We start from the raw sequence: 16,055 nt of genomic DNA on the forward strand, positions 1-16,055 counted from the left end.
GAGGCAAAAGGAGTCAAGCTGGGTGAGAATGTGTAGAAGAGCCTGTATTCACTATAGTATGTTTCCCTCCTGAGTCTAGAGTGGAACCCAGAATTCCCGACTCTCACCATTCCTCTGCTGGCTCACATAGAGGATGACAACCTACTACTGCTACCAGTTGAACAAACCTCTGCCAGTGATGGATATAAAGGTTTCCACCCTGCTAATGACCTGTGTGGGTATCAATATGATGCCACATGATGGAATAACAATTATTTCAGTTCCTTTAAAAAAAAAAACTAGAAAATTACACAAACTGTTAAAAGAACATTATTAAGGTTACACTGAAAAGTTAGGAAATGCCAGATTTAGGGTTTCCTGTGCTTTAATTCGTCCACCTTACGTGTATGCATAATGTTAGTCATTTGTTACATGACTACATACTATTTTTCCACAGGACCACTGCCTCTCTCAGTGGAGTATTATGTGTAGAATTAGAATTTTAGTAGTTAGAGACAAAGATTTTAAGTCAATTTCCTCAGCAAGGACAGCATATGGTGTGGTCTGCTGGTTTGAACACAAGGCTATGAATCAAAGGCTCCCAAATTCTAATCCTATCTCTGATATGGACTTCCTTTGTGACCTTGGGCTAGGAACCTAGCATCTTCCTTAAGTTCCTCTCTCATAATTTTTTTTATCCCTATCGGATAAAAATATGTTCTGTTGATTATTTGATAAAGATTTCAATAGTGCTGTGAGCACAGAAAGTGCTATATAAGAGCCTGCTTTCCCACTAGACAGCATATCTGATATTAAGTGGATATTACACTTAATTTTCCAGACTTCTCTCTTGTCTGTATCTGACTGCATCAGTGAGGAATGTAAGCCCAATTTCTACTCTTAGTTACACCAGTGTAAATCTAGTATATGGTAACTGCACTGAAGTTGATACTGTTAAATATTTCATTTGCAAATAAAATCCAAACTATAATGCTTGCCTTTTTCCATTGAATGGCTGTACAGCCCAATGTGGTTGAGGATTGCCTCCAGGCTTTTGATTAAAATTAGATTTAATGCCCCATTCGCTTCAGTTTGTTCTTGTGTATATGTATAAGGAGCAGAACTTTCCTACATAGCTGAATGGTGACAAGGTTAAATAATAAAATTCAATTTTTTTCCCTCTGGTTTCAGGATTTTAGAATGCCTTTCAAACTATTGGTATATAAGTGGCAAGGGTTTGTGTGTGAGGGAAAACCATGATTTTTCCAGTTAAAGACCACACTGGCAGTCTTGGAAGCTGACTGTGAATCTTCTTCAGTACTACTTATTCAGACAAAACCTTTTTTGTAGTCAGTGAGAGTTTGACTGAGTGAGTACTGAATTCAACTCCTTGTAATTTTAATGTACTGCCACATATGATCCTTGATTTACAAAATTGTTAGTACTATACCAGTGATTAAACCCTTTCCCTAATAACAAACCCACCGTGCCCAACTCCTCTTTACTTCTATTCCAGGGCCAAGTGCCCCAATATCTGCAAATTACATGTATTCAGACTGTACATTCAAATGTGGTACCAGGTCTTGAGAAGAGATGAGGTTCAGAGGGTATCTGCAGCTTGGAAGAGGAATCTGAAGTATATTACTTTGAGAAAAGAATCAGATGAGGATGTTCATGACCTTGTCAATGGAGTGGGATTTGGGAGGATTTCCATAGATAAGAGAGTTTTAGGATTATTAGATCTCAGGTTTAAATAAGTTTTTCTAGGCTGCATGTCTCAAGGTGTAATAGCTATCAGAGGCTTTCAGGTATTCAGGACATCCCAATATTTGAAAAAACATAGATTCATAGATACTAAGGTCAGAAGGGACCATTCTGATCATCTAGTCCAACCTCCTGCACAGCGCAGGCCACAGAATCTCACCCACCCACTCCTATGAAAAACCTCACCCATGTCTGAGCTATTGAAGTCCTTAAATCATGGTTCAAAGACTTCAAGGAGCAGAGAAGCTTCCCTCAAGTCAACCATGCCCCATTCTACAGAGGAAGGCGAAAAACCTCCAGGGCCTCTCCAATCTGCCCTGGAGGAAAATTCCTTCCCGACCCCAAATATGGCAATCAGCTAAACCCTGAGCATATGGGCAAGATTCACCAGCCAGATACCCAGGAAAGAATTTTCTATAGTAACTCAGATCCCATCCATCTAATATCCCATTTCAGGGGATTTGGCCTATTTACCCTGAATATTTAAAGATCAATTACTTACCAAAATCCCATTATCCCATCATACCATCTCCTCCATAAACTTATCGAGTAGAATCTTAAAACCAGATAGATCTTTTGCCCTCACTGCTTCCCTTGGAAGGCTATTCCAAAACTTCACTCCTCTGATGGTTAAAAACCTTCGTCTGATTTCAAGTCTAAATTTCCTGGTGGCCAGTTTATACCCATTTGTTCTTGTGTCCACATTGGTGCTGAGCTTAAATAATTCCTCTCCCTCTCCAGTATTTATCCCTCTGATATATTTATAGAGAGCAATCATATCTCCCCTCAACCTTCTTTTAGTTAGGCTAAACAAGCCAAGCTCCTTAAGTCTCCTTTCATAAGACAAGTTTTCCATTCCTCGGATCATCCTAGTAGCCCTTCTCTGTACCTGCTCCAGTTTGAATTCATCCTTTTTAAACATGGGAGACCAGAACTGCACACAGTATTCTAGGTGAGGTCTCACTAGTGCCTTGTATAACGGTACTAAAACCTCCTTATCCCTACTGGAAATGCCTCTCCTGGTGCATCCCAAAACCGCATTAGCTTTCTTCACAGCCATATCACATTGGCAGCTCATAGTCCTCCTATGATCAACCAATACTCCAAGGTCCTTCTCCTCTTCCGTTACTTCTAATTGATGCGTCCCCAATTTATAACTAAAATTCTTGTTATTAATTCCTAAATGCATAACCTTACACTTGTCTCTATTAAATTTCATCCTATTACTATTACTCCAGTTTACAAGGTCATCCAGATCCTCCTGTATAATATCCCGATCCTTCTCTGAATTGGCAATACCTCCCAGCTTTGTATCATCTGCAAACTTTATTAGCACACTCCCACTTTTTGTGCCAAGGTCAGTAATAAAAAGATTAAATAAGATTGGTCCCAAAACCGATCCCTGAGGAACTCCACTGGTAACCTCCCTCCAACCTGACAGTTCGCCTTTCAGTAGGACCCGTTGCAGTCTCCCCTTTAACCAATTCCTTATCCACCTTTTGATGTTCACATTGATCCCCATCTTCTCCAATTTAACTAATAATTCCCCATGTGGCACGGTATCAAATGCCTTACTGAAATCTAGGTAAATTAGATCCACTGCATTTCCTTTATCTAAAAAATCTGTTACTTTTTCAAAAAAGGAGATTAGGTTGGTTTGGCACGATCTACCTTTTGTAAAACCATGTTGTATTTTGTCCCATTTACCATTGACTTCAATGTCCTTAACTAATTTCTCCTTCAAAATTTTTTCCAGGACCTTGCATACTACAGATGTCAAACTAACTGGCCTGTAGTTACCTGGATCACTTGTTTTTCCTTTCTTAAAAATAAAATTTTGGTCTTTGGTAATGACATTCTGCCTGATCAGAATGAAACATAAGCCTCCACTTAATACCTTAAAGAAGTCTTAGGCCAGTTTACATTATCACTTACTTCAGTATAACTTGCGTCGCTCAGGGGTGTGAATAAGCCACTCCCCAAGTGACAGGTCGTTGTAATTTACAAGCACTGGTGTGAACAGCACTATGTCGGCAGGACATAGCTATTGTCTCTCGCGGAGGTGGATTTATTATGCCCACAGGAGAGCTCTCTTCCCTCGGCATAGAGTATCTTTGCCAGATGCACTGCATTCGTGCAGCTGCACCAATGTATGGCTTCTAGAGTAGACTAGTCCATAGATGCCAAAAGCATTATCATGTAGCTTTTTCATGTAAATATGACCAAGTCAGAGGTGATGCTTATTTGCACCTATCCTTCAAGACTCTTTAATGTTTTGTTCAATAGTATGGAAAATTATACTAAATATAGAACTACTTTTGTACATCTTGCATCAGTACTTTATGGGTAGATCCACACAGGAGATGGGAGTTGGAATTCTCACTTGGGTAGCATACAAACACTAGCTCTGCTCAAGCTAGCACCTAAAAAATAATGTGATCATGGCTGCTTGAGCTGGCTGCCCAAGTCCGTGCCAAAGGAGGCAGGCAGGATTGTACTCAGGCTGCTAGCCTGAGTCCCTATCTGTGCCACCATGGTTACGCTGCTGTTTTTAGCATACCAGCTCAAGCAGAGCTAGCACGTGAAAATGTGTGTCTACGAGCTGGGAATCTCACTTCCCAGCTCTTCAGCGATACACTTAAAGGTAATTTACTTTACCATTATCTGAGGGATAGCCATGTTAGTCTGTATCTACAAAAACAACAAGAAGTCTGGTGGCACCTTTAAAGACTCTCATTGTTTTTACCATTATCTGTTTGCCCAGGTCAGCTTGATAAATTATCATGCTTCACTGAGTGTTGTACTCCCTAAAATTCATTCCATTGTTGTTACCTATTTGATATTTAAAGTAACAGACCTTGATGGAGTATGGAAAACGACCACAGACCAGCTTGTTGAGAGTCCAGAGACAGAAACGAAAAGGACATGTTTACTTTCCCAGTTGGAAATTCTATTGCTGGACAGCCATAATTCAATATATTTGGGCTGCAGAGAAACAGCCCCTCGTGACAAATTACTGATACAGTACATTGCTCACCCTTTATTCTTTTCAATCTGATTTATGGTAAAGACATTTGGCTCCCTCAGGTGATTAGATTACATGCTATAGTAGGAGGCACCTCTGTAAATACAGAAAAATATAATCAGGTACCTTGACAAAGTACCAAAATTTTCATTGACTTCCTGGGAATATCTGGTGTGTTTCCTCTAGGAAAAGAAGACACTAACTTTCAAAGAGGGGACGCTAAAATCCTGTTGACTATTGGAGACCTTTTCCAGAGTATAACATTATTGAACCTTGAACTGCTTAGAATAAAGTTTAATCTCTAGATTTCTATATGTATCTACAAGTTAAACACTTCCTAGACATTGGAGAAATACCACAGTTGGCAAAGAATAATATAGAAGAAAAATTCAGATAGCGACATAACCCAAATTAGCTCTTGTCTGTAATGTACAATTTTTCTGTTGAGGAATGCTGGAAAGTGTATACCCCAAATTCTCTACTCTGGAGTCAAGATCTTACAGTTTCTCCTAAGGATAATCAGTGGCAGAAGCACTTGAATACCCCTTTGCAACCTGTTTGTAATTTTTAAAAAGCAAATACAGTACTTCATGCTTCATGAACTTTTTACTATTTTCCTTCAATTTTTGAACAAAATGAATATAAATCTATACTTCAGATGTTCTAAATGTGATTCATTATGCATCATTCATATGTTTTTTAGGGATCTCCCATTATGTGCACTCATTTAGATGCCTAATCCGACTTTTAATGTGTTCCAAACTGGGAACTGGCTCTATTTAATCCTCTGTATGTGTTCTGGGAATCTGTCCACAGGACCAACTCTCTCTAGCGTTTGACTTAAGGATATAGTGTTTGCAAGCAACAGAACATAGTGTCTGCAAGCAAAAAGCTTATCCTAAATTTAATTGTACCAATAAACCTATGCTATAGATATGGAAACATGAAATCTGAACCTACTTTGTTATTCCTAAAACAACAGCACCAAAGAGAGCTTCTATAAAGTATATAAAAACATCCTGGTCTTCAAGTCAATTAATCAGGATTTATCATCCAATGCACATAACTTAGATATGTTTGGAGTCTAAAGTAGCAATCTGTTGCCCAGTATTAGTATGATTTAGTATTTAGACTTGCAATGAAGATTAAATAGATGTTAAATAGAAAGGATTTTTTTCCAGAATTTAATTGCTATGTCAATTTGTCAAAAAGGTAAAACTAAAAAAATATATAGTAGACCTATAATTTAATATTTTCATTTTACTTATCTGACATAGCATTCCTTACTGTGATTCCCATGTAACCATTCCTCTGTTTATCTTGAATGCAGTAGAAATATATCTTTTAAAAAGCTGTTTGTTATTTGAACATAGAAAAAGTCCACAGCAGTGGTTTTAAAGTCCAAAACAAGTATTTTTACAGGTTTACATAATTGTGAAACTGCCCAAACTCTCCAGAGTTGTTACGCTTTGGGCTGAGACCAGCCATGAGCCATTATCTCCCAGAACTGAAAATGGGAGACTTAGGATGGAATGGCCATCTCATTCTTTTCCTTTAGCATCTCTGCTGCTATAGTATAACATTACCTTAGGAAATGGTGAAGACTATATTGACTAAAAGAAGTGAAATTCTTGGTTTGGCTCTTGAAATCTATTTTATAGTGGTTGGTCTAGTTAACTAATCTAATATGACATTTTTAACACGCCCATGAACAATTATCTGATGGAATTTCCTAGGGTATATTTAAAGAATAAGGATGAAAATAAATTTCATATTGTGAAACTATTTGACTAGATGCTGCTGGAACATTGTCATTTACCCTACAAGATCTACAGAAGGGAGTTCTCTCCTGTGCTCCTTGGGAAGTCCATGGGGAGAAGAGTTCCTGTTCTTGCATGCCGAAGCAACTAAATATCTTTTAAGTTAGATGTGCACAAACTTCTCAAAACGCAGCAAAGTTAGTCATGTATGGGCAGAAAGCATGGCCTTCCTTACCTGTGAACTCTGTGGGCTTAGTGAGATAATACTGTGCAAAGTGTTCTGCAAGTGCACACAACTGAATTATGACCAGTCAAAAATCATGTCAGATCAAAATCAGTTTTCACCTGAATAGTCCAAGGCTCTTCCCAGTGAGGGCTATTTCCATATTCAAATGGCCGAATTGGTTCGATTCAAACTTTCTGATTAAAAAGTCACCTTTGAGCAGAGACTAAACCTGGAAAATCAGTCCAATTAGTGGAAAATTTGAAGTCATAAGGGACTCAAAATAGAGAATTTACAATGGAAATGCTTATGCAACTTGCTGCCACACCTGCTACAATTCAGTTGATGAATAATTACTGTATTTTATAAAACCTGTATTTACAAAAACTTATTGTGTACTAATAAAATATGAAAAAACTGGGGGGAGGATTGATTGAAATTAAAATGTTTTTCATGTATTAACTCATATGGAAGAAGTAGAATCTTTGAAATAATCAGAACACATTCTGTAATAGACTCTAAACTTTAAAAACTCGGTACACAGGATTTGTGAATGACTTTAACTATTGTTCCCTTCACTAGATTTAATATCAGAGGAACAGCAATAGGTGATAGAATAATGAGGTAATTCAGTATCTTCCTCCCTCTCCCCCTTTTTCTTCCTTCTGTATGATGGATTTACCAGGTCCTCGTTTTCCACATCTAACCAGCTTTTCTGTTAGCTGTTACCACTTTTAAATTTGCCAAACTTTGGATGCTGGAAATTGTAGAGCAGATTGCTTGATGAGTTATATTTAACTGCATGCATTGCATGGAAACAGAGTGAGAAGAAATTGCTGTGTACAAATATAACATCACATTAATCTCTTTAGTGTATTCCATAAAAATAATGATGATGTAAAAAATGTTTACTCATGTAGAACAAACACTTCCTTTTTTTTTTTTTAAACTTCATTAGCTTTGGCACTTGTATTTTGCATGTGCCACCATTGATTTGGCTTGTTTTGTATTGGAGAACACTTGATTCTGGAGTAAGATTAATTAGTACTATTTAGGAATACATTATTCAAAGGCCTGTTTTAAGTTTTGGATGGATCAGTTGATGGAATTGAGCATAATTTTTATACCCAGGGTTTATAGTGCAAACTTAGGAAGAGAGACGCTGGGTTTTGGGGGATGTTTCTCCACCTCATAAAGTTAAAAAATGTAAAAGCACTTGAGATGGAATACTCTTGTCTGTCTCAGTGAAATACCCCAGTGGGTTAATTGTAGGGAGTCTCAAGGTTTTTGACAACTAAGGTTGGCAATAGGCCTTCAGGGGCAGAAGCAATTGTGTGAGTGCGAAATATAATAGATGGAGATTAAGTTAATAAATGGAAGGAATTAATTTAAAATGACAAAATATTTTTATAGTTTCATGAATGACCAGTTGCAGGATACATATCTGAAGGGGTTAATTTATATGACTACCCTAGAAAGTCAGGTTTCTTGACTGTCCATGCTTTTTTGAACCACTAAACCTTTCTTCCATATTGTCATAAAAGTTCAGTTTTGAAATTGCAGCTTTTTTATGTGCAAGTACTGCAAGCTTTGAGTCTTTCACATAACCATACTCCATGAGTTGGTTGATGTGCAGTCAATTCCTTTTGATGATTTTGGCTGGTGTGTGATGTAATTAAAAGTGCATGATTTGCTAAAGCCTTAAAATCAGGCTGCATCTTCTGTTGTCTTAAACCATTATTACACTGGGAGATAACCAGTTCAGTGTCCATGTGTCTTATTTGTTGATATTTTCAGTTACATAATGGACATTTTTGTTTCACCTTGATAGCATTTTACCTATAAAATTATTCACTTGCTTTCTAGACATACAGATTCCGTTTGTGACTGGCGCTACTTCAGGGAAAGGTGTGATGGCCACTCCATTCAAACCATTCTTTTCAGTAGCAGTTCAATCTCGAAAAACTACTTTTTGGGCTTAAATTTCTGCTTCCAAATCTTAGCCTAAAAGTGAATTGTATGGGAACTTTGTAGAAAGTCTAAGCTGTGGAAAAAAATTCCTTTATGATCATTTGTTTTCAAGATTCAAATTTGGCTCTGCTGGAGTCAGTCTAGGAAAAAAGTGCTGTCCCTATCCAAGACTACTTGGATACTTCTGCTAAAATAATCAGAATTGAAATGTCTGATAACAATACTTAACTTTGAAATCTGATGAAAATTTAACACGCTGTTGAGATGACTGAGGCACTACATGCCTTCTTGGGTCCTGTCCCATATACGCAACACAAACCTACTTTATTATGGGATGATGTATCAAGGTAGCGCTCAACATAAATAGAACATTGGTTTTGATTTTGTGATGTAGTTGAGACCAAAGAGCGTCCCTGAATTATCCTAAAATAAAGGTTTTAGCATGGTATGGGGACATAGTCAAAACATAGTTCAGTCTCTCTCTGTGTACAGGACCAAATCATTGTGTAACTGCATTCTGCAGCATAACTTTCTGTATTGTGAACAAAACCTTTTAAAGGTATTGTTATTTGCAGTTTCAGTAAGACAGCATTACTTAGGGTTACATTCAGATTTTCTTCACAATCATAATATCTAGAAATTTACTTATAAAATATAAATAAATAATTTATATTCGGCAGCAACTGGTGAGGTCACCAGAAAAGTGCTGTACCAGAGTATGCATCACAGATTACTTTCTGACTTCTCAGTAGGGTTGCTAATTTTGATTTTTTTGCTGGAGGTTTCTTCACATAATCTTTAAAGATGAATCTTTAGTTCCTGGAGACTCCAGGGCAGTTCTGGAGGGTTGGCAGCAACCCTACTTCTCATGTTCAGTGAAGTGTGTGCAATTTTTTAAAAAACAATTGTTCAAGCTCAGCAAAGATCAACATTTGGAACATTAAAAAAATTGTACAGCATCTTACTTTCTCTGCTAGCTTTGTGTGTGTGTGAGCCTACATCAAATTTTCAGATTGCTATTAACATTTATATTTTTATATCATAACTGTTACCATTGTATCTGAAATTAAAAATGCACAAAAGCCCAGAACGAAAATATGCTGCTCTTTTTGTACTTCTAGGACAGAGATGTGTAGCTTTTAAATTAAAACAAAACAATCTGTGCACAGAGCAGCAATTCTGGGGCAGGCTTTATCAAAAAGGTGTGTTCTCCCCATGCAGCTGAAGCATCATGCATCTGGGCTAGGGCCCAGTCTGGTTTTGTCTGGCAAGGAGTTGTGTAACCAGGGTCTCACCATCAAGAATACTTTGTTCCCAAAGCCTGATAGTCAGAACCTCCCTGTGAAGTGTAGTTGTATTAGCCTTACTCTCCAGATGGCCCCATTTTAGAGATAGCTAAATTACAGTCCATTAGTGCCTTTTCACTTAGAACCAGGACTTAACTTCAGAGATGAATCAAATTGGTGTTTGGAAAGCATCAGTGTGATTGATAACGTGTGTATCACAGTGGCTAGGTCCTCATCTGAGAGGCATGAGTAGAAGCATCCTAGGTGTGCAAAGGTGATTCTTGTATCTGTAGCAATCTGTGTGACCAAGAGTAGTAATAAGACTAGCAAGATACCCAAGACTTTTTTTAGTTGTACTCAGCAAGTTTTTATACCTTTGAAGGACTAGACTATCTTACTTGGGGTAACCCAGATTTAGCACTTTATCTGCAATGATAACCTTTTAACTAATCAGTTGATCACCCACTCAGCAGTTTAAAAAAAATTAAACTAATGGTATAAGACCAGAGATGTACAAGCACCTTCTGGAACTGATAGAAGTCCCAGTAAGTGGCAGTTGAAAGGATAGCAGTACACACTTGAAAACAAAAGGCCCTAATGTGTTGAATAGATCTCTTTTCTTTCTAAAGCTAAACTGCTTTTTGCCTGGTTGATACTAGAATGGGAGGCAACCTGGTGTTCTGTGTATGCCACCTGGGTGCCACCTGGAACTGGGGTACCACTGAGCCCTCTGACCCACCAGCCTGGGCTCCCTGTCACACTGTGCTGCTGTGACAAGCTGCAAAGCCCTCCAGCCTGCACTTTCACTAGCATTCACACAGGTAGGGACACACCCAGATGCAGTTACATGCAGGCTCTGTAACCACAACTTCCCAGCCTACAACCCCAGGGCAGTACCGTCTTGCCCTGGTCAAATCTGGGTCAGTATATGGGTTTAATACCCGGTCCGCCTCTCCCTCAATGTGAAGAGAACAATGCACATTTGTGGTAATCAAGCAGAGATTTTCCCCATGCACTCCAGTCAAAGCTCACCGGTTTGGATTAAAAAATAAAATACATTTATTAACTACAAAAGGTAGATTTTAAGTAGGGCTGTCGATTAATCGCAGTTTACTCATGCAATTAACTCAACAAAATTAATCGCAATTAAAAATTTATTGTGATTAATCGCAGTTTTTATCGCACTGTTAATAGAATACCAACTAAAATTTATTAAATATTTTGGATGTTTTTCTACATTTTCAAATATATTTATTTCAGTTACAATACAGAATACAAAGTGTACAGTACTCACTTTATATTATTTTTATTACAAATATTTGCACTTTAAAAATTATAAAAGAAATAGTATTTTTCAATTCACCTTATACAAGTACCATAGTGCAATCTCTTTATTGTGAAAGCGTAACTTACAAATATAGATTTTTTTTTTGTTACGTAACTGCATTCAAAAATAAAACAAAGTAAAACTTTAGAGCCTACAAGTCCACTCAGTTCTACTTCTTCAGCCAAACAAGTTTGTTTACATTTACAGGACATAATGCTGCCCGCTTCTTATTTACAATGTCATCAGTGAGAACAGGCGTTTGCATGGCACTTTTGTAGCCAGCATTGCAAGGAATTTACGTGCCAGATATGCTAAACATTCATATGCCCCTTCATACTTTGGCCACCATTCCAGAGGACATTCTTCTATGCTGATGATGCTCCTTAAAACAAAATGTGTTAATTAAATTTGTGACTGAACTCCTGGGGGGAGAACTGTATTTCTCCTGCTCTGTTTTTTACCCGCATTCTGCCATTTCATATTATAGCAATCTTGGATGATGACCCAGCATGTTGTTCGTTTTAAGAACACTTTCACTGCAGATTTGACAAAACTCAAAGAAGGTACCACTGTGAAATTTCTAAAGATAGCTACAGCACTCGACTCAAGATTTAAGAATCTGAAGTGCCTTCTAAAATCTGAGAGAGACGGGGTGTGGAGCATGCTTTCAGAAGTCTTAAAAGAGCAACACTCTGGTATAGAAACTACAGAACTCAAGCCACCAAAAAAGAAAATCAACCTTCTGCTGGTGGTATCTGACTCATGATGATGAAAATGAACATGCATTGGTCTGCACTGCTTTGGATCGTTATCGAGCAGAACCCACCATCAGCATGGAAGCATGTCCTCTGGAATAGTGGACGAAGCATGAAGGGACATATGAATATTTAGCGCATCTAGCACATAAATATCTTGCAACGCCGGCTACAACAGTGCCACACGAATGTCTGTTCTCACTTTCAGGTGACATTGTAAACAAGAAGCAGGCAGCATTATCTCCTGCAAATGTTAACAAATTTGTTTGTCTGAATGATTGCCTGAACAAGAAGTAGGACTGAGTGGACTAGTACCTAAAGTTTTACAGTCTCTTATTTTTGAAGGCAGTTATTTTTTGTACATAATTCTACATTTGTAAGTTCAACTTTCATGGTAAAGAGATTGCATTACAGTACTTGTATTAAGTGAATTGAGAAATACTATTTCTTGTATTTTTACAGTGCAAATATTTATAATAAAATAAATATAAAGTGAGCACTGTACACATTGTATTCTGTGTTGTAAGTGAAATCAATATATTTGAAAATGTGAAAAACATCCAAAACTATCTATATAAATAGTATTCTATTATTGTTTAACAGTGTGATTAATCATGATTAGTTTTTTAATCACTTGACAGCACTAATTTTAAGTGATTATAAGGGATAGCAAACAGATTAAAGCATATTACCTAACATATAAACAATACACAAACGAAGGTTAATATACTAGATAGAGTGAGAATCTGCTATTCATATCCAATCTAACTGATGGTACTGGCAGACTTGTAGATTCTTAAGGCACAAGCTACGTTAGCTTTACAGCTTGGGTTCTTCAGATCTTCATATACAGGCTAGAAATCCCTTTAGCCTTGGTCCAGCACTTCCCCCAGTTCAGTCTTTGTTCCTAAGGTTTTTGCAGGAGTCTTCTTGTGTGGGAAGTGAAGAACCACAGATGATGTCACTCCCTGCCTTATATAGCTTTAGCATATGGCAGGAACCCTTTGTTTCAAAACTTTGTTCCCAGACCGGTTTGTGGAAAAATAGACATCCCAAGATGGAATCCAGAATCATGTGGCCTGTTCACATGTCCTTATAGATTCATAGCAGATATTACTTACAGGATGTCTGGAGTATTCTCAGGAAGGCTTACGAGGTGGGAGATAAGCTTTTCCTAAGGCCCATTGTTTTCACTAATGGCTCATTGCCCTGAATAGGCCCTTCCCAACCAGCTATCTAGACTGAAAGCATCTTGTCTAGTGGGCATCACCCAGGTGTAACTACATTTGAAGTACAGATACATAGTCAGTATTTATAATTTCAGATACAAAAATGATACATGTATACAAATAGGATAATCATGTTCAGCAAATCATAACTTTTCCAATGATATCTCACATGACTCATCTTGTACAAAATGCATCATAATTATGCCATAACCGTATTATAATAATATTACTGTGATGACTATGGGGTTCAGTGTCACATGAATCTTATTGTTCATTTCTCTGTGATCGCAAAGCTGATCTTTTCAAATATGTATCTGTACACAAATCACATGTGTCTATATTTGTATTGACATATAGCTGGAGCACATAGCTCTAGTTATGGTTCCAGAAATATTTTGCATAAGTGTGCAATGCATAACTCTCCGTAGGTTCCCTTTCTGTATAGAAGATGACAAATGAGCAGAATGTTGTTAATCTCTTGGGAGTAATCCAATTATTCAATAAATATAAGAGTAGTGTTGTATATCTACAAATACTTGAAGGATGTAAACACTAAAGAGTGGATAGAATTATTTAGTGTGGTACATGGCAAGACGGGGGCACATAATAAGTAATGGGATACAACTATAAAAGGTTTCAGAGTAGGGAAGACTTACTTGGCTTCCAGGGAAAATCACCCAATAGCAAAATTTATTGTACTCCAGAAAGGTCTCCCAAAAAAAATTGGTGGAAGCCCTCATCTCCTGGGACTTTTAAAACTACAGTAGACAAACCACTAGGAAATGTATCAGGAATAGTCCATTGTTAGATGGACTGGGTGATCCCATCAATTCTTTTTAATCTCTAACGTCTATCAAATGTGGTTAAATTTTTTTTTTTTTTTTTAACAATAGAAGACCAGTCTAACTGGTGAGCTTTTTTTTCTTTCGGGAGAGGGAGACGATGATGACACTTTTTATAGTAGATTAAATTTTCTCTTATGCCCACTTAGCATTACTTTCAGCTTTAGGATCCAATGCTTCCTCCAGCAACATTTTCTCTCCATCTTTCTTCTATGGCAAGACTGAGAAGGAAATCTATAGACCGAACTGGGAGCAGAGATGACTAATTGGGAAGGGCAGGAGGAGCTGACTCTGGTTATGAAGTATGGAAGTAGCTCTAGAGGTGGGAGAGACAGCTACTTCCTTCTGCAACAGACCCATCTTATAGAACAGTCTGAAGAGGTAGTGACTAAAATATAACACTTCATCATTTCTGGCCTACTGGTAGTTACTAGTCTGGTGGTGGTGGTGGTGGTTTCCTTCCCTATGGCTCTGTTGCCTATCAAGAATTCCTGCCCTGGCCAATTTCATCCATTACATTCCACCAGCAATCAGCACCTCCACCCACTCCCTACTGTGACTGCTGTTCCACTTCGAACATCATACTCTAGTTCCACTTAGGGCATTGAGCAGGAAGGCAGCAGCCATATGGAGGAGAAAGTGCATGCTATGAGCAAATCTCTGAGGTAAAAGTGTGGCCATAGCTGGAGCTGAGGGGAAGCTGCAAAGGTGCTGCCAGGGGACAGGAAGATGAACCAGATGGAAGAACTCAAGCAACCAGAATTTCTATAGCATCACCAAAGCTGTAGCTTCCTGGAGTCCAGCAGCCACAAACTAGGGTGTTTAACCTAGCTGCTTTCTCCTGTCACTTCAGGAAGCCTTTTTGTGTGGGTCTGCTGCTGCATTAGGGGCAGCTTTCCCACCACAACTGTTTTTTTTTTCTAGCCTTCAGAACTAGCTCTTCTCCGTTTCCCAGTCAGTACTATTAAACGTTTCTTATTGCTCATTCTCATCATAGCAAAAACATTGACAAGAAATTGTCAGATAAAGGATCTTCACCCTAAAGTAGGAAATAATGAGAAATGAAGGTCTATTAAAATGTAATAAAGGTGAAAGAAAACAATTAAAGGTTAAACTTGGTCTTTAATAATAGCTAACCTTTATATTAACAATTTTTTTATGTATATATATTCACCCTTTAATACTTTTGCTAGCACAGGGAATGGGAGAAGTTCTACAGGATTTTGAAAATATTCTATTGCAAAGTAAAGTTACATGTGAATTTTGCCTGCTTCTAGAGTTTGTATGTTTTAAAGAGAATGAAGAAAATAACATGACCCTTGACATTTCACTGTGTTGCATGTTCTTCCTGTTCTAAACCAATATGGAAAAGCTCACAATCTGTAACTTCAAATAATAGTAATATTGTTGGTTTCTGTGCCAAATTTGGGGAGAAAGATTAAGTTTAAGTAGGTTGATTAAGCTATTTGGTAGTGCTTTGTAATTGCCCTAGTACACTATTTCGAAAAGATCTGTCTATGCAGACTATGTTTCTGTATGATCTTTCAGTGGTGTTCTCTTTGTAATTCCTAGACGATCTGCTGTTGCTCGCATTCAGGAACTCTTCAGAAGAAGAAAAGAAAGGAAAGAGATGGAAGAATTGGAAACCCTGAATATTAGACGACCTTTAATAAAGATGGTGTATAAGGGTCATCGGAACTCCAGGACAATGGTACAGAAATACTGCTTTAAGAACTGCAGAGTTGATATTTTAGGCTGAAATAATTTAGTTGTTACATTGATATGCTTGCTTAAAAGGGATTGTGTAATACATTTAAGATATTTTTAATTGTACATTAGATCTGTAACCACAAAATTTGGCATTTTAGAGAAGTTATCAAGTACATTTCTCATG

General features: G+C 37.6%; 1 protein-coding gene across 1 annotated transcript in view; it reads left to right on the forward strand.

Annotated features, from left to right (window-relative positions):
- DCAF6 (DDB1 and CUL4 associated factor 6) overlaps positions 1-16,055 on the forward strand; it is a 154,350-nt gene that overhangs the window by 127,209 nt on the left and 11,086 nt on the right. Inside the window, 2 exon segments of the mRNA XM_043510068.1 lie at positions 7,334-7,375; positions 15,734-15,872. Coding sequence (XP_043366003.1) covers positions 7,334-7,375; positions 15,734-15,872 — 181 coding nt within the window.

Source organism: Dermochelys coriacea, chromosome 1, assembly GCF_009764565.3.
Source record: "Dermochelys coriacea isolate rDerCor1 chromosome 1, rDerCor1.pri.v4, whole genome shotgun sequence".
Classification (NCBI taxonomy): Eukaryota; Metazoa; Chordata; order Testudines; family Dermochelyidae; genus Dermochelys; species Dermochelys coriacea.